This window comes from Cydia strobilella, chromosome 10, assembly GCF_947568885.1.
Source record: "Cydia strobilella chromosome 10, ilCydStro3.1, whole genome shotgun sequence".
NCBI classification, from domain to species: Eukaryota; Metazoa; Arthropoda; class Insecta; order Lepidoptera; family Tortricidae; genus Cydia; species Cydia strobilella.
In genome coordinates, this window is record NC_086050.1 from 11,343,344 (window position 1) to 11,366,526 (window position 23,183).

Consider the following 23,183-nt stretch of genomic DNA (forward strand, 5'->3'; position numbering starts at 1 on the left):
GCATGGCCGCAAAACTGACCATGACAGTAAAAAAAGTTATTTTCAAAAAAATAAGACTTTTCTTTCAAACACAATTTCAGGAAAAAAAACATACAATAGGGTAAAGATACCTAAGTAGTAAGTACGTAAGTACTTAGTATTTTAGCCAAGGGCAGTTTTACTATTGGCGGCTTGCCAGGCCCTTTATCCCTCGTACCAGCTCTTACGGATCTTTCAAGGTCATCAGATGACATCTAAAGGTCAAAACACAATTATACAATACGACATCGTGTCGTGACACGATGCGACGTCATCTCACGGTGCAAGGTGGTGTCGTTTAAATCTGACGTGCATCGAGCATCTGCGAGAAGAGAGTAGCTATGAAAATATACTCATATTTTCACGCGCATGTGATTTCTCCTTTGAAAAGGTTTCCCGGCAAGCAATCAACGACCAACGATTTATCAACCATCAATGATTAATATATTAATGACGATTAATTTATCTCTTCTATACACGCACGTTTGTTCAGAGAAAATAGTCGATGGCTCATCCCTTTGTTTCGCAGTTCGACAGCTGCCTTATAACCCTAGAAATCTTCCACAAAACCGGGTTTAATAGGATGTTATGCAGGTATTTAGTAATAGTGTAGTCGTACAATTGTCTAAAGAGACCATTTCTATTTCCACCGAAGACCGGGAACCCAAAATTACGTATACCTACGTTACTTCTTGTATGACTTTTGTATGAGAATTAATAATTGCATTTGCACCCATAGCTCATGGTTTGATTTTACAAGTTCGTTATTTCCAGAAGGTTTAGCGGACATATCACATTATTATCAGGCAATGTAGGCTTACTTTTAAAGAAAAAAATATTTTTCCATATACATGTTTTATTCAAAAATCTTAGTAGTTTTCTATATTTACAAATACCGTACATTTACGAAACAAAGAATCGATTTGTCATTTACACGTCTTGAAAACAAAAACTTAACTAGTAATGACTGAGGTCTATTTTCTAATCTAAAAGTACGTCACACACACCACATGAGTCACAAAAGGCAAGATAAGTACAACTTTAGTTATCTTTCTAGTGGAAAAAAGTCCAAAATGTCCAAAAATGGCCGAATAAGTAGCAGAAAGTATCAATTGTCAATATCTGTCAAAATGCATAAAAAATACTTTACTTATAATTACACAATGATGAATATTATTCGTTTAGTTAATTTTAGTCACGTGAACTGTAGTGAATCCATTTGTTTTTTAATTGGGCTAGCTAACAAGCAAGACAAGCAAGGATAACATGATGTTCGGTCTTTTTAATTTAGGCCCAAAAAACTTCGTTTAGAATATTTTCACGATAAGAATATTAATAATAACTAAAGCCACAAGTTGATCTTACTCAATATGAATCTTACCTTAATATGAGTTGGACCGAGGGCTATGGGCGTGCTCAGCTGAAGTGCTGCCGAAATTGTTCACACGAAAAGGCTCTTATTCTATATGAGAACTTGTGTGTCAATAAAGCAATATCACTAATTAGGTACTTAAACTAGTGACAAAGCTAATATGGTGACATGGTTACTTAAATTGTCCTAGGTCCACCTCACATTAAAAGAAATTATACATGCATGTCTATTTAGTATACTTATGACTAGTTTTTGGTATAAAATCTTAAACATCTAAGATTTCGCCAATGGGTTTGTTGTGTAGATACTTTCTAATTACGTGAAATATCTTTTTGTTTGGTTTCTGCATCAAGGTTCCTCCGAATTCTGTGGATAGGAGCTTCCAATTTTCATTCATAAATTTCAGCATACTATCACCTGTAAAAATATCAATTGTTACTTTTTCTTTGGACACGTTCTTCTCATCCACATGGAATCCAGTCGTTTGTTAATGCAAGTGAAAATGAATATCGCCGGTTGTAAAATCAAACATCGTGAGTAGGTACTGTGTATCGATCGAGTAACAAGTGTGCAAAACCTTCAAGTTCATAAACAAGACCAAATGCGGATAGTTCGAAAAACTTGCGCAGCGAGATGTTGATGTCAACGTTAGCTAGTCTTCTCCGAGACTATGGGGACAATGCCAGTATAATCGGAAGTAAAAGTTAGTATTCAAGTCCCATTTTCGTGAACACTAATGTCGAAAACGCATCTTGCAATCAATTAAAATAAGCTTCACCCCTATTATTATTTTTAATAAAAATTGTAAAAAACCAAACCCAGCGACATTAATGGGGGTTGAAGCAAAAAAATGTAACAAAAAAAAATCGGCCTGATTAATAAGTAAGTGTACCAATGCCAAATTACAGGTTTCTAGTATCTACCAGAGTATCTACTACCTAGTCACTGAACTAAGCGGCAAGTGGCCGAGAAGACAGATGGTTATGGAAAAGTATAAGGATTTCTTTTGACTACGAAACCCAAACCTGACATTTTTTTTTCAAGTTACTCATAATCCACAATATCAATAAAGCAATGTAGGCAAGTTTTACTTACTCAAAACTTTATTGCCATTGAAGAGATTGGTCAACGAATAGTGAGCTCCGTCTTTAATGTCAAATTCGTTTTTGAACTCCTTCATGTGCATCGTATCCTTGCCTTCCTTGTTCTTCACGATGGTGAAAGGTATCAAAATCTTTGAATTGTAGTTTTCTGAAAAAACGAGATACATATACGCCATATTTTGTTTAAGTTATCTACTATTATTTTATTTATATAATATCCATCTTTTCATTCGCATTCTGATCGCCAATAATACTAATACATCTATAGAAATATTCATTAAGCGACAAGCAGTGATGACTTTTGCTGATTTTGAGTCCCAAGTAATAATATTGTCTTCGGTTACCGCGATAGTTACTCATGAAATAAAACTATGAAAACCCGTTGACCACGAACGCTGTAAAGGGTTCGAAACGTCGGGATGTATTATAAATTCAATATACGCGATATAATCCGTTTTCATAGTTTTATTTCATCCCAAGTAATAATTAAGAATCCTGGACATAGCGTGAGACTCAGAAGACATAGCTCATTTTCACACAATTTTCCACCTTAGTAGATATAATAATACATGACAGCACACAATATAAATGAACTTAGTAAAAGTTTAGAATGATGATGATGAAATGCATGCTAAAAAATAACATCTTCAATGCGGAAGTGAGTAGCATAAGTTTCGCTCACAGTATGCTTGTTTGAGCTGTTGAGGAGAAGAAAGTGTGCTTTATCCTATTCCTGTTCCTTATATCTTGGCGGCCAGAACCTTATCCATATTAATACAAACCTACAGAACCATTATCCGCCATGACCACATACCACACTTTTAATAAAAACTCCATCAGCGATAGCGAACAACCCTATTAATAACAATTAATAGTAACAGCGTAGTTTAGCGTCTTTGTCAGAGAATTTCATACTTGTACGACAAGAACTACCTCCATTGCTGGCCAAGCTTTGCAATGGCACTGACGTACATTGCAAATGTAAGGGCAAAGTTGCACCCAAACCCAATGTTTGGTAGTAAGGCCTGGGTTGACTGTACGCTACGTACAACGTCGCGTTCTAATGCTTACCTATGTTGCCATCTTACGCAACGTACAGTGTCAGACGAAGAATAAGGCCTAAGGAAAGAAAGTCTTACTGAGTTCTATCTTGACGTCTCCATCCCCGCTGATGGGAAGAATGATCAGCCGGCCGGCTGCCTTGTACTTCCCAGTGAGCTCCACGTCAGCGTGGTACACAATCACCAGCTGCTTTTTAGTCATGTCGAATCTGTAATAATGTTAAAAATTGCTTTGAGTATTTTATTTGAAGAGCGATCGCACATGAGACCTTATTATCATACATCGTAGGACTAATAGACACTGATGTAAATGAAAGGCGTAATCCATAGCAACTGATTTTTATTGAATCTACCCGCTAGTACCTATTTGTATGAATACCCACACAACATCTTCCCCGTTATAAAAATAAGCCATAAGTACTAATGCCTAAAGTACATTATTAAAATTGCAGTGGAAATAGAAGCTAACTTTACATAAGTATAAAGTTAAGTAACTTATATATTGTTGTATAATAGTTATAATTATTGGATTAATAATTGTTTAAATTGATGACGTAACATGTAACATGGTTGTTACAAATTAATAATAATACATTTATGCTACTGCAAGTATATCACTTATTATCACTTACTATCTTACCAAAATAGTAAACAAGATGCCATGCGTTTATATTTATTATGTAATAATGTAATTGTAACAGTTGACACAGTGACAATAATGCGTTTGTTTTTGGAGTTATTATTATAATATTTTAAATTACTATCTATCAAAACAACCATATATTTCATATCTAATCTATCTATCATTAATCAGTAATATACACATCTGCATGCACGTAACTTAAGTACATAGGTAAGTATGACCCTTAGATCTCTTACCTATTCTCCTTTTTTTTACATTATTTTTAATTGTAATTTACAATAAGGGGAACTTCTTTCACGGGCCTGGACAATTTAATGATTTAAATATAGTTTTTTATATTAATGCGTGCATTAACCGCCGCCTGTCTAGGTTCGCGAGATTTTTCCGTATGTGGTTGTGAGTTTGGCGCGAGATCAGGAGCTGCACCAGCTCCGTCGGGCGACGGCGACCTGTCGCTGTCGGCACTCGACCAGGCTTCGTCGTCACTCGGCAATTTGTCAGCAACGTTGCTGTCATTGACGGGTGAACATGGCTCAAGTTTTATTAAATGGCGCCTGTTTCGTCTGATCCGCTTGTCGGAGCGATCAGTCACGAAATAGGAACGAGGTTGATCTGCTCGTGACTCGACACGGGCTTGTCTCCTGCGCTGCCCGTCCACCACCAGCACCGGGTCGCCCGGCTGTAGCTCCGGCAGTGCCCGTGCTCGTTGGTCGTAGTGCTGCTTACTAGTTTGTTGGTTACATACCATTCTCTCGTAGTCACGGCGGTTATCACGGCTCGGTCGAAGTTTGCTCTCGTGAGACGGTAGTCTTGTATTGAGTGTGCGTCCCATTAGTAATTGAGATGGCGAGCTTAGGTTATCGCGGGGTGTAGTTCGGAAGTTTAAAAGTCCTAAGTGGAAATCAGTACCAGAATTTATTGATTTTATGAGAATATCCTTAATAGTTCGCACGCTTTTTTCACTACGACCGTTCGATTGTGCATAATGGGGAGATGTCGTAATATGGTCAAACTCCCATTCTTTTTTAAAACCCGCGAACTCTTTGGATGCGTAAGCAGGTCCGTTATCCGTAATTAATACCCAAGGAATGCCGTGTCTTGCGAACTGATCCTTCATGGCTTCTATGACTGCCCTACTTCCTATGTTTTTGAGTTGACTTACTTCGATAAAATTAGAAAAATAATCAACCAGTATAAGAAAATATTTCGAGCCATATTGGAAAATATCTGAACCTACCTTTATCCATGGTAACTCGGGTATATCATGTGGCAGCATGGGTTCCCGCTGGGCCCTCGGCGCGCGCGCGGCGCATGCCCCACAGCGGCGCACGCGGCGCTCCACGTCTCGACTCATTCCCGGCCAGAACATGACGTCAAGCGCGTGCCGTTTACAACGATCGATGCCCATGTGTCCGTCGTGCACGCGACTTATCATTTCTGACCTCAACGCTTTAGGGATATATACTAAATTGTCTTTGAAAATTATACCATCTACATATTCGAAACTATCTCGCAACGACCAGTGTCCTCGCACTTTTTCGTTGACTTCATATTTACTGTGCGGCCAACCTGAATGTATATATTTAATTATTAACTGACACTCTTCATCCTCTGCAGTTACCTCTCTTATTGTACGCAACTTACCGTCACTGAATCTGACATTTTCCAATAGGAAACATGACTGGTCGTTTATTTCCTCGGATACCTTGTCACTAATGTTATCCGGAAGGGGTGCTCGAGACAACGTATCTGCAACATACATATATTTACCTGGCTTATACACGACCTTGAAATCATAACCCTGTATGCGAAGCATCATCCTCTGCAAACGCGCTGGCACAGAATCTAAAGGTTTTGAAAACAATGCTTCCAGAGGTTTGTGATCCGTCTCTATTGTGACGTCACCATGAGCGTACACGTATTGATGGAATCGCTCCAGTCCGAAGACAATGGCAAGAAGCTCCTTTTCAATTTGTGCGTACCTGGTCTGTGCGTCTGTCAGCGTGGCAGACGCAAACTCAACGGGCCGGCCCGCTTGAAGGATCACGGCGCCTAGCGCGTGCTGACTAGCATCTACCGAGAGCAGCACTGGAGCGCGCGGGGCGTACAGGGCCAGCACAGGCGCGCCGCTCACCAACGCCCGTAGCTGTCCGGCGGCTGCCTCGTGCTCCGGTTCCCAACACCATTCAGTGCTCTTTTTTAACAGCGCTCGTAAAGGTGACGCTACTTCTGAGTAGTTAGGTATAAATTTGGATAAGTAATTCACCATACCTAAAAACCTTTCCAGAGACGCTCGGTCGTGTGGAGAAGGCATCTTCTCGATAGCCTTAACCTTCTCGGAGTCAACGCGCATACCCTCATGACTAAACATGTGACCTAGATAAGTAATCTGTTCTACTCTAAATTCGCACTTCTGTTTATTAAATTTAATACCTACCTCGCGCGCTCTGTCTAGCAACGACTTTAATCTTGCATCGTGTTCCTCTAAGGTACGTCCATAGACTATTATATCATCAACGAACGACTCGACTCCCTCCAGATCCTCCAAAATTTGACGAACCTTAGAATGGAACACCTCAGACGCACAGTTTATGCCATACGGGAGGCGTAAGAACTGGTACCTACCGAATGGTGTCCCAAATGTACATAGGTCGGCACTGGCATCGTCTATTTGTACCATCCAAAAACCAGAGCGAGCATCAAGTTTGCTAAAATATCGCGCGCCCTGCAGCTTTGTGGCAATTTCGCCGAGCGCGGGGAGGGGATAGCGAGCGCGGCGCACGACGCGGTTAAGCGGCCGCGGGTCGAGGCACACGCGTATACTGCCATCTTTTTTCGCGGCCACTACAATCGCATTGACCCACGGTGTGGGGTGGGACACTTTCCTAATGACCCCCATTTTAACCATGCGATCTAATTCACCCTGTAGTTTGTCACGCACGCCCATAGGTATCTTGCGAACCGGACAGACTGACGGCTGCGCTCCTTCCTCAATACTAATAGTATACTCACCCGGCAGTTTACCCAGGCCATGAAAGAGATCCTCATACTGATCTAAGGAAAGTGAATATATGCGTTTGACCAGACCTAAGTCCTCACAAGCATATTTGCCCAAAACACTCTTTCTATCGTCTCGACATATAACAAACCGCAACGGATATAAACGTTCTTTATATAACCAATTAATAATACACGAACCGATCATGGCTACATAATTTCCGCAAAATGATTCGGCCCTAACATTATCAGGTTCTATACTTGTACTGTTAAGACCCAATTTTTTGAAATTTTTCATTGATAAAACGTTTAAATCCGAGCCAGTATCAAGTTTAAAAGTCTCGGCCCTACGATTATCACTAACAAGTAAAGTTTCATACCATTTTTTGCGGTCTTTATGATAATCAGAGTCCACATCGACCCCATCGATGAAGTACAGTTCGTCGTCGTCACCGTAGCCGTCCTCTTCAATTTGATACACTTTTGAAATAAAACTATGAAAACGGATTATATCGCGTATATTGAATTTATAATTCATCCCGACGTTTCGAACTCTTTACAGCGTTCGTGGTCAACGGGTGACTGAGGAAAAATTACAAAATGCAAAAATACCCACATACTAAAATAATGAACAATCATAGACTACAAACTTTAAGGCTGGTTGTACATGCAAAATCGGTTCATAAGGCTAGTTATACACTATAATTATTTTCAAGTAAAGATATATATTATATACGCGATAAAATTTACTATGGAGTTGGAAAAAGACTGTTCTCTCCCCTTCTTAGATGTATTGGTAAAAAGAAATCCTGATAACACCCTAGGTCGCACTGTGTATAGGAAACCTACTCATACTGATAGGTACTTAAATGGCAAATCGCATCACCATCCCAGTCAACTTGTTACAGTAGGCAAATCTTTGTTTCAGAGAGCCCAGAGGATATGTGATGACCAGCATCTGGCCGCGGAGCTCCAGCATGCCAGGCGCGCGCTCCAGGCAAACGAGCTCAGGATACCGCGGGTCAACCAGAGGTCCCACATTAAGATCCCCACAGTTGAGCGCAGGCCTGCCATTCTGCCTTTTGTCAGGGGGGTCACGGACAGGATCAGCCACATCTTGAAGCGTGCTTCTATAAAAACATATTTCAAGCCAATGAAGAAGATGTCACAATTCCTGAGGCCTGTAAAATGCAATACCCCTCTACAGACTGCAGGAGTGTACAGGCTGGACTGTGAGTGTGGCCTATCATATGTCGGGCAGACGAAACGGAGCATTTCCACTCGGGTGAAGGAACACATAGCTGATGTCAAGCACCGTCGACCTAGGTCTGCTGTCTGTGAGCATGTCATGGATAAAGCCAATCACTCAATCAAGTTTGATAAGCCTCTGGTTCTTGCCAAGGAGAAGCGTTACATACCCAGAATGCTGCGCGAGGCCATTGAGATTAAGAAATATCCAAACTTTAATAGGGAAGATGGCTTTTCTCTACCACCAGCTTGGGATCCTGTAGTCCACCTGATAAAGGAGCAAGCGAGACATAGACTGTGAGACCGTAGTGTTGGATGATGCTGGACATTCTGATGTTTTGAAAAGATGTGTCCCGCCGAGTTTGTTGCCGGTCCCATATTGGGATACCCTCCTACAATTTAGGAGGGAATTAAATCTTCTCGGGTCCGTGGTGTAGGGTTGGAGCCGGCATAGTTTTTTATCGCGTATATAATATATATCTTTACTTGAAAATAATTATAGTGTATAACTAGCCTTATGAACCGATTTTGCATGTACAACCAGCCTTAAAGTTTGTAGTCTATGATTGTTCATTATTTTAGTATGTGGGTATTTTTGCATTTTGTAATTTTTCCTCAGTCACCCGTTGACCACGAACGCTGTAAAGAGTTCGAAACGTCGGGATGAATTATAAATTCAATATACGCGATATAATCCGTTTTCATAGTTTTATTTCATGAGTAACTATCGCGGTAACCGAAGACAATATTTTGATACACTTTGTTTGGTCTTTTAAATGGGCACTTTACCTTAAAATGACCTGCACCACCACAAAATAAACACTTTGCACCTCTCGCCGGACACCGTTGACCTCCGTCACAGTAGGTACTCGCGCAGGCCGCGCAGGAGCGGGCCGTCGCCGTCGCGCTCGGGCCGTCGGCCCCGCGCGCCGTCGCGCCGCCGCCGCGCCGGCCGCCGCGTCCCCGCCAGCGCTGCGGGCGCCGGCCGCGGCCACCCCCAGGAAACTGTCCCGAGGTTCCATACAGCAACCTTAGACTCTTCGATTTGGCGCTTCTCGTCACTTGACATCTCGTTATCGTTCGCCTGAGTAATCTTTACCGCCTTTTCTAAAGTTAGATCCTCCGCCCTGAGCAAGCGGTCGCGTACTTTGCTGCTGGCCACCCCGCACACTATGCGATCACGCATTAGGCTCTCCTCGAGGTCCTTGAATTCGCACTGTTGGGCAAGTATCTTCAGTGCCGTTACGTACTCGTCTATAGATTCACCGCTTTCCTGGTTCCTTGAGAAAAACTTGAATCGTGCCATCGTTTCATTCTGTTTGGTCCCAAAGTGATCGTTAAACTTGCCTACTAAGGTTTGCAAGTCATCGCGGTTCTCCTCTTTTGTAAATTTGAAGGTCAAGTACACATTATAACCTTCTGACCCTATTAGGTTTACCAGCAAACTGGCTTGCACGTCACTTGTTTCCTTATTGACACCCGAAGCCTTCAGGAATACTTGGAATTGCGTGTACCACCGGCGCCACGCCTCGGCGCGCGCTGCCGGGCCACCCTCCAGGCACAATTCTGGCGGAGGCCGCGCGTGCTCCATAACACAAACACAATATCACTAGCACACACTTCTAAACTGCCCGAAACTTATTTACTTGCCCGAAATGCCTTTAATATATATTAAAATACGGCACCGCTGTCACCATGATGTAAATGAAAGGCGTAATCCATAGCAACTGATTTTTATTGAATCTACCCGCTAGTACCTATTTGTATGAATACCCACACAACAGACACAATAGACAACATACTAACAGATTAACAATATTAATATACCAACTTAAAAAATTACAACATTATGTTTGAATATTTTATAAACCATCCGGCAGTCGTTATAGCTGCGGAGGCGGCGATGCTAAATGTGTAGTTATTCGAGCGTCGTAGACTATTTGAATCGAAATGTGCGAAATTCTAATTCTCTATGGGATGATATCCCTTCGCGCCTATTTTTTTTTTATTTTGCCTTCTTCTACTGACAAGATTTGCTTGGCCAACTATATTAGATGATAGGAAGAAAAAAAACAGGCCAAGTGTGAGTCGGACTCGCCCACCGAGGGTTCCGTACTTTTTAGGGTTCCGTAGCCAAATGGTAAAAAACGGAACCCTTATGGATTCGTCATGTCTGTCTGTCTGTATGTCACAGCCACTTTTTTCCGAAACTATAAGTCCTAACTGTTGAAACTTGGTAAGTAGATGTATTCTGTGAACCGCATTAAGATTTTCACACAAAAATAGAAAAAAAAACAATAAATTTTGGGGGTTCCCCATACTTAAACTGACTCAATTTTTTTTTTCATAAGCCCATACGTGTGGCCCGTGTGGGGTATAGATAGGTAGGTCTTCAAAAACGATATTGAGGTTTCTAATATCATTTTTTTCTAAACTGAATAGTTTGCGCGAGAGACAGTTCCAAAGTGGTAAAATGTGTCCCCCCCCCCCATGTAACTTCTAAATTAAGAGAATGATAAAACTAAAAAATATATGATGTATAGTTTGTCAAAGGACTGTCTCATTTCAAACATAGACAGAGAGAATCATACTATCGTTATCCTACACTAGTACTAGCACCCGAAAGAAAAGGATGAGTATAGTTTTTTTGTTTTTATTTACTGCCAATTTGGTTTGACCAACTATACATTACCATGCACACTTCCACCGAAAATTGGTTTGAACGCGATCTAGTAATTAGTTTTTTTTTTAATACGTCATAAATCGTAAACCGCAATTTACCTTTCATTCAATTAACTATAAAAATAAAAAATAAAATTAAAAGTATGGAACCCTCGGTGCGTGAGTCCGACTCGCACTTGGCCGGTTTTTTAATATTTGTTGTTATAGCGGCAGCAGATATACATCATCTGTGAAAATTTCAACTGTCTAGCTATCACGGTTCATGAGATACAGCCTGGTGACAGACAGACGGGCAGTGGAGTCTTAGTAATAGGGTCCCGTTTTTACCCTTTGGGTACGGAACCCTAAAAAGGTTAAATAATATTTTCTTTTTGGCGAGCACTGAGCAGGAAAGCGTCTACGGATTTATAAAAATGTTAAAAAAACACCATGTGGAGTTACTCGAGCGCGTCAGATATCGGTAGTGTCCGTCCCGCAACATGTCTCTGATAACAAGGGTGTTTTAATCTGCCGGTTTACAGGTTGCCGGTGGTCAGGGTGGTCATACGTAAGGGTAGAAATTTTGGAAAAAAAATTACTCGAGCGCATCAGATATTCAAAGGGGTTGTTAAATGGACCCTACAAAAGTGTCTATGTAAATAATCTGATGATTTCAGCGATCCATAAGCACTGTCATTTGCTTATGGATCGCTGAAATCATCAGATTATTTAAACACAAGTCACAAAGTTGCAAAAAAAATCGCGACCTTGACTTATTCGAGCGTATTCGACTTGCAAATTATTGCACTATTTAACCAGTAATTAATCCACCATATCTTAATCTAACGCGCTGGTGGCCCAGCGGTAAGAGCGTGCGACTTCCAATCCGGAGGTCGTGGGTTCAAACCCCGGCTCGTACCAATGAGTTTTTCGGAACTTATGTACGAAATATCAATTGATATTTACCAGTCGCTTTTCGGTGAATGAAAACATCGTGAGGAAACCGGACTAATCCTAACAAGGCCTAGTTGCCCGTCTGGGTTGGAAGGTCAGATGGCAGTCGCTTTCGTAAAAACTAGTGCCTACGTCAATTCTTAGTTGTCAAGTGGACCCCAGGCTCCCATGAGCCGTGGAAAAATGCCGGGATAACGCGAGGAGGAGGAAGATCTTAATCTGACGCGCTCGAGTAACTCCAAAAATCCCGTCTTGGGTTCTCCAATCATTAAAAGTATGTTAAATTCAAATATCGGGCCATAATTAACGTGCTAAACAACAATTAATGTATGCTAAAATGTAGGATCACGTTTGGATACTGTTTATATGCTTAATTATCATTGATAAGGTAGGTAAATGTCCCAGTACCAGTACCCAATAGACGTCACCCTGCTAGCTGTTACCTCTATTAACAATTACTTATGTTTAAAGATGACATTTACTGGGACACTGACGAGCACTCATCGTACGTATTATGGGGTTATAATAAAGGTGCTGAACAACAAAACTAGCTGAAATGTAGCATCATGTTTGACTATTTACTGTTTAGTGCTTTATTATCATCGATAAACATTTCGTAACACTAATTCCAGTTGCCAAGGATTTATTTACTTATTTAACAATCTTCTTTAGGCACTAATAGCTCCAGTTTAGCCTATTGTATTTGTGATTTGTGACGGAAGGGTAACTACGGAACTCTACACTGAGCATGGCCCGACAAATTTAATATACGCGATATAATCCGTTTACATGGTTTTATTTCATGAGTAACTATCGCAGTAACCGAAGACAATGTTCATAATTTTATCAATAACTGTATCAGGCGGTCGGAGACCAAAGGTTCTTAAAGGTGGGTTCCCACGGGCCGTTGTTTCACAGATTTGACCGCGCCTCAGATGAGGCCTGTGGTCGCCTGTCGTCACCCACTCCCGACGGATAGCCGCACAGGCATCCACAGGCGTGCTTGACCTGTAATAACACGGGCCGTGGGAACCCACCTTAAGTGATCTAAACTGCTTACTTGATTTTGTCAATAACTGCGTTCTTAAGTCCCTTGATACTGGAGTTGGTCATGTTGAGCCGCAGGCCGGCCAGGTCCATGCGGATCTCGTCGACGCGCATGACGTCTAGCGGCTCCGTGCCGAGCGCGGGCATGCCGGCCGCCAGCAGCGGGGTCAAGGCTTGAGCCGCTGACTTCAGGCAATCGGAGTCTGATGGCTTGCATTTTGGAGGAGCTGAAAATAACAAGTTTGTATTATATTGAGATGTTTTTATATTCATGAAATGTTTTTCGTTATTCCTTAATGTATGTTATGTATAGCCAATGTTTACATTGTAAATGTACATCTAAACACAACAGTAGGGTAGATTTCAAAGAATTAGCCTAATTGTTTATGTTTTACATGATCTTTACGAAGATCATGTAAAACAGAGTATCACAGTAAATATAAGTCATGTAACAGTAAATGTAAGTATAGAAATCGAGTATTATGCCAAAACAGCTAAATGTTTATTGCCGATTTTTTATTAAAGGCACTTTTTTGTAGATATGTATATTAAGTCGGTACTCTAACATAAGTATCCACTTTAGACCTGTACCGCTGGCTATATTTTGACCCCTAGGTTATAAAAATATTAAAGTCAATTCTGTTTTCGCTTATGAATACTTTGTTAAGATGTAAATCTTACATTTTGTTTTGTGTCATATATATAATTTGCTTTTCTAGTAATTTGTTATTTTGTGGTAATTATTTTTTATTTTGAATTATCTTGGAGAAAAAAATATTCGAGAGAACACATGTAACTGTGTTGCATTTAGGATAGTGTTTTTAGTGTGAAAACATAGTTTGTGTCAATTACGTCCACTGCAATCTGATACTATGTCATAATATTCTAAATGACACAAAAAAAAATTAGAGTTAAAAAAATTTACTTAGGTCGAATTTAATCGTCTAAATAGGTCCATTAAATGATTTTGTATCTTATTAAGGCAAAGCTTCATAAGATATTTGATGATTTTGTTGTAACAGGCTGTCACCGTTACAAAAGAATATTAAAGATATTAGAGTTTACATCTTATTAATTTGAAATGCAAGATAAATAAGATGTATGAATTTGTGTCACTTGCATCCACTGCATAAACAAATATTACAAAAATATTATTTGCGTTCAAACGAAGCTAGCGGGCGGTCTGAATGGGCAACGGAGGCCGTGCAGGGTGGGGCCGCGGCGTGACCTTGCCGTACGCAACGCATGTTTACTTCGCCTGTGCGCCAAATTAACGCAACTTATTCAAAGAAGTTACGCAAACAACACAACAACAAGCAACAAGCAAGCAAAGAATGCGTCGAATTATCTTTTACCTATTTAAAACTTATAGATATTGTACAATGTCACCATTATGCAAAAGAACTGTAAGTACATGTTTTATTTGCGAGCGAGCTGGCAACATTGCGCAGGGAAATCTTAAAAATATCGCGTTTACGTGAACGCCACATACATTTGTGACAGTGATAGGGAAAAGGTACCACTAAAGTAAAATTTGGTTATTAATACCGTGACTTTCTTTCATTCTTTGATAAAAAAAATTGCTATTTATGCAACAAGTGCGGAAGTCATCTTTACGCACGTGTATCATACAACGTTTTACTATGCATTGTGCGAGTAAATAAAAAAACATGTCATGGCAAATAAGTTTAATTATTAAAAGGAGTGTTAAATCGACACGAGTTGCGAATTACTTATTCGCACGTGTATCGTACGTTTTACAGTACATATGGCCCTTTAAACTTTCAACATATGCACGGTAAGTGCTCTTTTCCGCACTAGTGCGAGAAAGTAGCACCATATGTACTGTAAAAAAAAATTGAAAACAAAAAGCACTAGTGCGGAAAAGCAGTACTTTCCGCACGATATGGCTCCGTAGGAAACGCACTTTTCGAGCACATGCATTGTAAAAAAATATATAGGACTGTATCTCCTTAACCATGCGTCGTAGCGCAAAAATAATAAAATTTTCGTTCCCCTTTATGTAACCCAAAAGTAATACATGAAAAATACAATGAAAAAAAAAGAAACAAAATCTTTATAGGGCTGTATTAGCTGTATCTCCTATATCGTGCATCGTAGCGCAAAAATAATCAAATTTTCGCTCCCCTTAAGAAACCCTTAATTAAAACTTAAAAAAAAAACAGGAAAAAACTTTATAGAGCTATTATAGCTATATATATAGATATAATATCTCCTAAACCGTGCGTGGTGGCGCATAAATAATAAAAATTTCGTTCCCCTTTATGAAGCCCCAAAGCAATATACTAAAAACACAATGAAAAAAAAGAAAAAAATAACAAAAAAACTTTATAGGGCTGTATCTCCTACACCGTGCATCGTAGCGCAAAAATAATTAAAAAAATCCCTTTAAGAAACCCCTAATTAAGATTGAAAAACGCAAAAAAGAAAAAGAGGAAAAAAAATCATTTTAGGGCTGTATCTCCTAAACCGTGCGTCGTAGCGCAAAAATAATAAAATTTTCGTTCCCCTTTACGGAACCCCAAAGTAATATACAAAAAACACAATGAAAAAAAAAACAAAAAAAAATTTATAGGGCTGTATCTCCTAAACCGTCGTAGCGCAAAAATAATCAAATTTTCGTTCCCCTTTGTGGAACCCCAAACTAATATACAAAAAGCACAATGAAAAAAAAAAACAAAAAAAAAATCTTTATAGGGCTGCATCTCCTAAATCGTGCATCGTAGCGCAAAAATAATCAATTTTTCGTTCCCCTTTAAGGATCCCTTAATTAATACTTAAAAAAAAACAAAAAAAAAACAGGAAAAAATCTTTATAGAGCTATATCTCCTAAACCGTGCGTGGTAGCGCAAAAAGAACAAAATTTTCGTTCCCCTTTACGGAACCCCAAAATAATATACAAAAAACACAATGAAAAAAAAACAACAAAAAAAATCTTTATAGGGCTGCATCTCCTAAACCGTGCATCGTAGCACAAAAATAATCAAATTTTCGTTCCCCTTTAAGAAACCCTTAATTAAAACTTAAAAAAAAAAAACCAGGAAAAAAAACTTTATAGAGCTATTATAGCTATATATATAGATATAATATCTCCTAAACCGTGCGTGGTGGCGCAAAAATAATAAAATTTTCGTTCCCCTTTATGCAACCCATTATTTATATTTAAAAAAAAACGCAAAATTAAAAAAAAACATCTCATCATTATCTCTTAAACCATGCGTCGTAGTGCAAAAATAATTTAAAAAAACCCCTTTAAGAAACCCGTAATTAATACTTAAAAAAAACACAAAAAATACCAGGAAAAAAAACTTTATAGAGCTGTATCTCCTAAACCGTGCGTGGTACCGCAAAAACAATAAAATTTTCGTTCCCCTTTATGCAACCCATAATTTATATTTAAAAAAAAACGCAAAATTTAAAAAAAAATCTTTATAGGGCTGTATCTCCTAAACCATGCGTCGTAGCGCAAAAATAATAAAATTTTCGTTCCCCTTTATGCAACCCATAATTTATATTTAAAAAAAAACCGCAAAATTTAAAAAAAAAATCATTATAGGGCTGTATCTCTTAAACCATGCGTCGTAGCGCAAAAATAATTTAAAAAACCCCTTTAAGAAACCCGTAATTAATACTTAAAAAACCAGGAAAAAAACTTTATAGAGCTGTATCTCCTAAACCGTGCGTGGTACCGCAAAAACAATAAAATTTTCGTTCCCCTTTATGCAACCCATAATTTATATTTAAAAAAAACGCAAAATTAAAAAAAAAAATCTTTATAGGGCTGTATCTCCTAAACCATGTGTCGTAGCGCAAAAATAATAAAATTTTCGTTCCCCTTTATGAAACCCCAAAGTAATATACAAAAAACACAATGTAAAAAAGAAAAAAAGAAAAAAAACAATAAAAAAATCTTTATAGGGCTGTATCTCCTAAACCATGCGTCGTAGCGCAAAAATAATAAAATTTTCGTTCCCCTTTATGCAACCCATAATTTATATTTAAAAAAAAACGCAAAATTTAAAAAAAAAATCATTATAGGGCTGTATCTCTTAAACCATGCGTCGTAGCGCAAAAATAATTCAAAAAACCCCTTTAAGAAACCTGTAATTAATACTTAAAAAAAAAACAAAAAAAAAAACCAGGAAAAAAAACTTTATAGAGCTGTATCTCCTAAACCGTGCGTGGTACCGCAAAAACAATAAAATTTTCGTTCCCCTTTATGCAACTCATAATTTATATTAAAAAAAACGCAAAATTTAAAAAAAAATCTTTATAGGGCTGTATCTCCTAAACCATGCGTCGTAGCGCAAAAATAATAAAATTTTCGTTCCCCTTTATGAAGCCCCAAAATAATATACAAAAACACAAGAAAAAGAAAGAAAAAAATAATAACATAAAAACTTTATAGGGCTGTATCTCCTAAACCGTGCATCGTAGCGCAAAAATAATCAATATCCGTTCCCCTTTAAGAAGCCCCTAATTATGATTTAAAAACGCAAAAAAGAAAAAGAGAAAAAATCATTTTAGGGCTGTATCTCCTAAACCGTGCGTCGTAGCGCAAAAATAATAAAATTTTCGTTCCCTTTTATGAAACCCCAAAGTAATAACAAAAAACGCAATGACAAAAAAAAGAAAAAAAAACTTTAGGGATGTATCTCCTAAACCGTGCATGGTAGCGAAAATAATCAAATTTTCGTTCCCCTTAAGAAGCCCTTAATTAAGATTTAAAAACGTAAAAAAGAAAAAGAAAAAAATCTATATAGATAGGGCTGTATCTCCTAAACCGTGCGTCGTAGCGCAAAAATAATCAACTTTTCGGTCCCCTTTATGTAACCATTAATTTATACAAAAAAAAAACGCAAAAAAAAAAAGTTTTTTTTTTATAGGGATTGATCTCCTAAACCATGCGTCGTAGCGCAAAAATAATTAAATTTTCGTTCCCCTTTATGAAACCCCAAAGTAATATACAAAAAACACAATGTAAAAAAGAAAAAAACAATAAAAAAAACTTTATAGGGCTGTATCTCCTAAACCGTGCGTCGTAGCGCAAAAATAATCAAATTTTCTTTCCTCTTTATTCAACCCTTAATTTATATTTAAAAAAAAACGCTTTCACTAAACTGCTGTAACTCGGAAACTTAGAATCCACAAAGGGGACTTTACTAAATTATGACACATATTAAAGCCTGACCAGTAATATATGATCATTGTCAAGAGGGCGCTGTTCAATCTCATGTATAGGGTGACAGTTCAGTATAGTATGAAAAAATATTGTATTTAATGAACATCATCATCAATGTAATTAATGTTGCTTGCCATTAAACATAACAAAAATCACAATAAATTGCGTCTTAAAATAAACATAAAAAATCTACTAAAAATCGAAACAAAAGTAATTTTTAAGTCGCTGATGTGACATTCTCAATCAAAAGGTAGGTACCACTTTGTCGTTTACCATAAAGACGAAACTTGATTATATCTTTATACAAATAACCTGTCAGAGAAAGTGGTACCTTTTGATTAGGAACGTCACAAATGTTGGTCAGTATGAGGAGTGCAGCCTACAGTTTATTTTTAATTATATTTATATACCTACTACGGTAAGATTGATAAGACAATGTAATTATGCCTCCGAATGAAATAAATACACTGTATCGCAAAACTAAGTGGCGAGACAGCTCATAATGCCATCTCTTGGTTGGTCTTAACTTAACAAGGGTAAAGGAGATAGTATTAAGATCTCAGTCGCCGGCTGATATTGCGGCAAGTATAATAAGCACCCCACCCGCGTAGGTACCCTTCCCCGCGCACGCCCTTCTTGCTCAATTGAGTTTTATTAAAATAGTAAAAAAACCGTGGATCAAAATGACCCAAATTATGAATGATGTCTCAATGTGGTATTATAATATTATAGACGTAAACTTAATAATATGAATTTTTTTTGTGGCAGATACAGGGTGTTAATTAGAAAAAATTTTTTTTTAAATAAAAGCGGTGGATGAATTTGACACAGATTTGTTTGAATAACATATAACAATGTTCTGTAAAGTACAACACTTCACTTACCGACTCTAATATTTTTTTAGGCGTTTTAGGATCAATATTAGGTATTTATTAAATGCCATTATACCCGTGGATGAAAATGACACAAAATGCGTGTGTACGTCGGAAGCCACTTTGCCTTTACAGGGAAACAAAGAATTTCGTCTCGAATATTTTTTTTACAGAATGCTGATTGAAAAAAGAAATACCTAAATTTCTACCTAAGCAAATACCTAGGATGACACAAAATATTATTTTTAGGTTTAGTATATGGTCTGGAAACTATATATAAAAAATAAGCAACATTAATATTCTTGTAACCTCAGAAGTTATTGGTACAGGTCTACTTTTTTGAACAGCTAATATAGCGACGTAGGCCCTCAAGTTGTCTTACTGTGCCTACTCCGGTTGTTCTAACTCAAGTTATCGTAAATTCGAGCTTTGATCACATGAGTCGGTATTCAAAGGATTTAAATCACAAACCATTAGACTACCGGAAATTGCTTGTTATTGAAAGAAGTACACATAGACAAGTGTGTTATTATCAGTTCAGTCTACAGTTGGCATCTTGAACTTTTTTATTAGAGTTCCGTACCCAAAGGGTAAAAACGGGACTCTATTACTAAGACTCCGCTGTCTGTCTGTCCGTCTGTCACCAGGCTGTATCTCATGAACCGTGATAGCTAGACAGTTGAAATTTTCACAGGTGATGTATTTCTGTTAACAAATACTAAAAACAGAATAAAATAAATTTAAGTGGGGTCCCATAAAACAAACGTGATTTTTTTGCCGTTTTTTGCGTAATGGCACGACGAGTCCGACGCGCACTTGGCCGGTTTTTTAAAAACATTAAAAACCGTATCTCATCGGCTAAATTCCCTATACTCCCCGGAAATTTCACATTCTTCCCGGGAAATTAACCAAGTTACTGGGAATAATTCCCCTCCTAAAATAAAATATTTTTTACGATAATAAGTACGTCTTTATTCAACAAAATCGATACAAATCATCACAGTTTAATGAGGGTCAAAATAAGTTCCGTAAGGTTTTATTACTAAGAAACTTGTACATATACGAGTATTAAGGACGGGTTCTTGTGAAATCTTTTGCATTGCATTATCAAAATATCCAATAAAAAAACTGTAGCCATTATTTTTTGCCTTAGTATTTGTATGGAGAAATTTTTTAAAAGGTCTGACTGTTAATATTTCGCACCCAGCCAGGGCTTAAAATGATGCCGTATTTTTTTTAATTCCAGAGGCGACTGTTTTATGCAAACCCACTTTCTAAGTTTATTTTTGATTTCACTTGCAGTGTACGGTTTATGGCTACTTTATTTTAGTAAACGCAATTACTTGTCGTTATAGCTAGCTTTAATTAAAATTGTAATTCACTTAATCTATGTTTCAAGATTCCTCTGTTTCGGTGATATTCCCGGGAACAGGGGAAAGTTAACAGGATTTTCCCATAAGGTAATATTCCTTGTCCCGAGAAAATACCCACTACACATTTTTCACAGCTTCAAGGGACCATACCTGAGTATATGGTTTTAATTTCAACTCGATACCTCCACGCGTTCCCGAGATAAAGGGTCTTGACAGACAGACAGACGGACGGACGGACAACAAAGTGATCCTATAAGGGTTTCAGTTTTGCCTTTTGAGGTACGGAACCCTTAAAATCCAAATATTTTATGCGTAAGACAATTTTGAGCTCTTTTTATTCCGCATACCACGTACCAAAAGGCCGTAAGAATTAAAGAACGGGCTATATGGGCTCTATGATTTTATTTCCTGGAAAAATGTACACGTACGTGTTTATTTTTAATAGCAATAGCCGAGTTCCTAGATCATTACATTAATGATAAATCTAAAAAAAACAGGGTGGTAGTTATGTTTGTTACAATTTTCTGCTCGCTTTAGAAAAGACTAACTACTGTGTTTAGGAGCAATACTTCATTTCTTGGTTATTACATTATTTAACGAGACTACAGTAGTTGTATTTTATGGGTTACTCGAAACTTATTCGAAATTATAATAGTTACCTACGCAGATAGAGGTTACTAAGGAAATTGGTGTTTTTACTTTTTCCACTGCTGCAGTTGCTGCACTATATTAATAATAACCAATATGACCATATCAGAAAATATAATAAAAAATGGAACTGATTCTATTAAAAATACCCAGAACTAGGGACAGCAAAAAGTATGGTGGCATGGAGCCACGTAAATAAAGCTCAATATAAATCTTAAAAATTATAGGATTAACTCGTAACCTATTAAAACAACGTGTACTTAATTGTTTATTTTTTAATGGTCTTTTCTTAGCTTTGAAAACCTTTCTAGGTAAACACTCCAGTTTACCTAGAAATTGATGACATAAGTTATAATTTATGCGGATTTTTTTCTACTTCGAATGTGTGAAAACTAGGCTAAAATTTTTTCCAGGAATAAAACATAACCAGATAAATACTTACATCGAATTTACGTCTAATTCCATAGGATTCATTTTTACTAATTTATAAATACAAAAAGCAGGATATATAAACGTAAATTGATATCTAAATATTTAGGTGATTAAAAGACAGATATCAATTTACTGTAGGTACTTACTTAAATGAAAATACACTAAAATATAATACCGGTGGTGGCGGTGGTAGGGTATGACATAGAATACACAATAATCATAAGATATATTATTAGATGATATCATAACACACACACACACACACACACATACACACAATACACACACACATATATGTTTTATTGCAAGAACATCTTTTTTGGCTTATTTTTAATTAAGGGTTTGACTATCAAACTATATAATATTGTTTTTCTAAAATTTATTTATTTTAATTGTTCAATAATGAATTATGCTTTGTTTACAAAATAGATCTCACTTATATTTAGATATTGTTTGTAATAAGCATGCACACTGCAAATGAAAATCAGAAAAAACTTACATGTAGACAGCAACGCAGTCACTTGCATCAAAACCACGAGCGAGTAAAATATGGCACCCATTTTTTTATCCAACACCAAACTCAAAGCTTGCTCAATGTTCAATGCAGAGCGTCGTTTATAACTGATATATATAAACTCGCCGAACATTACGTGTGTCAAGGTAAATTAATAAGCAAAGCTATCTGTTCACAGTCAGGAGCGGCATTCAAACTTTGTAAAATCTGATCTTGATTTGATGTTACTCGCCTCGTCTCGCGCGCACTTTAAGCGACTCTCAAACCCGAGCAAGCGAACAGGTTTTAAGGATGCATGCTCATCGTAGTCGATTTAAAGTTACTTAAAATGTTTAAAATCGTATTAAGAATCGACCACTCCGGAACTTGGCACAGCGTAACATTGTCGTGTCTTATGTAGGTATTGATTTGTCATACTTTTTGCTGCGTAAACGATTTGTCAACGTCTTTTAAAACAGCGACGTATGTTGCCTTTATATGGAAGGTCAATGTCAAAAGTAAAAAAAATGTAGTCAGCATTTTTTGCAGTTCAATTTTATGAAGCCTATAAATGATGAAAAAAAATTACGAGTTAGAGAATATACTAAATCAATATCAAATTTAGATAAAAAAATGTAAGGTTTGAGTAAAAAGAAAAGAAAGTACATATATACGTAGCTTTCGTTATTTATTTATTATTTAAAGGTCGCTGGATAGTTAAACTAATTCGTTGAGCGAGGAAGCTGCCAGCTCTTCGGTCTCCTATACAACATGATAGTAGTTATGGACTACCTACTTTAAATCGTGTGGATGGAAAAAAATAAGTGCATTCCCGTTGCCAGGGAGGTTTTGGGATTATACTGAGCAACTTTTACTATGGGACCAAGCACGAAATCGCGATAAAAACATTTACCCTCCCATAGAAAATGGACCAGCCAAAATGTATGAAACAACCAAATTTTTTTTCGCGATTTCAGGGTTGGTTCCATAGTAAAAGTTGCTTAGTATAATCCCAAAACCTCCCTGGCAACGGGAATTAACTTATTTTTTAGCCACCA

The 23,183-nt window shown here is 37.6% G+C and overlaps 1 protein-coding gene across 1 annotated transcript; it reads right to left on the reverse strand.

Annotated features, from left to right (window-relative positions):
* Positions 1–892: 892 nt before the first annotated feature.
* LOC134744660 (circadian clock-controlled protein daywake-like) lies at positions 893–22,308 on the reverse strand. The gene is made up of 5 exons (XM_063678563.1): positions 22,132–22,308; positions 13,118–13,331; positions 3,633–3,763; positions 2,486–2,641; positions 893–1,807 (listed from the first exon to the last, which is right to left on the reverse strand). Exons 1-5 carry the CDS (start codon positions 22,277–22,279, stop codon positions 1,656–1,658), a joined length of 801 nt encoding a protein of 266 aa, XP_063534633.1. The 5' UTR covers positions 22,280–22,308; the 3' UTR covers positions 893–1,655.
* Between the last annotated feature and the right edge of the window lie 875 nt (positions 22,309–23,183).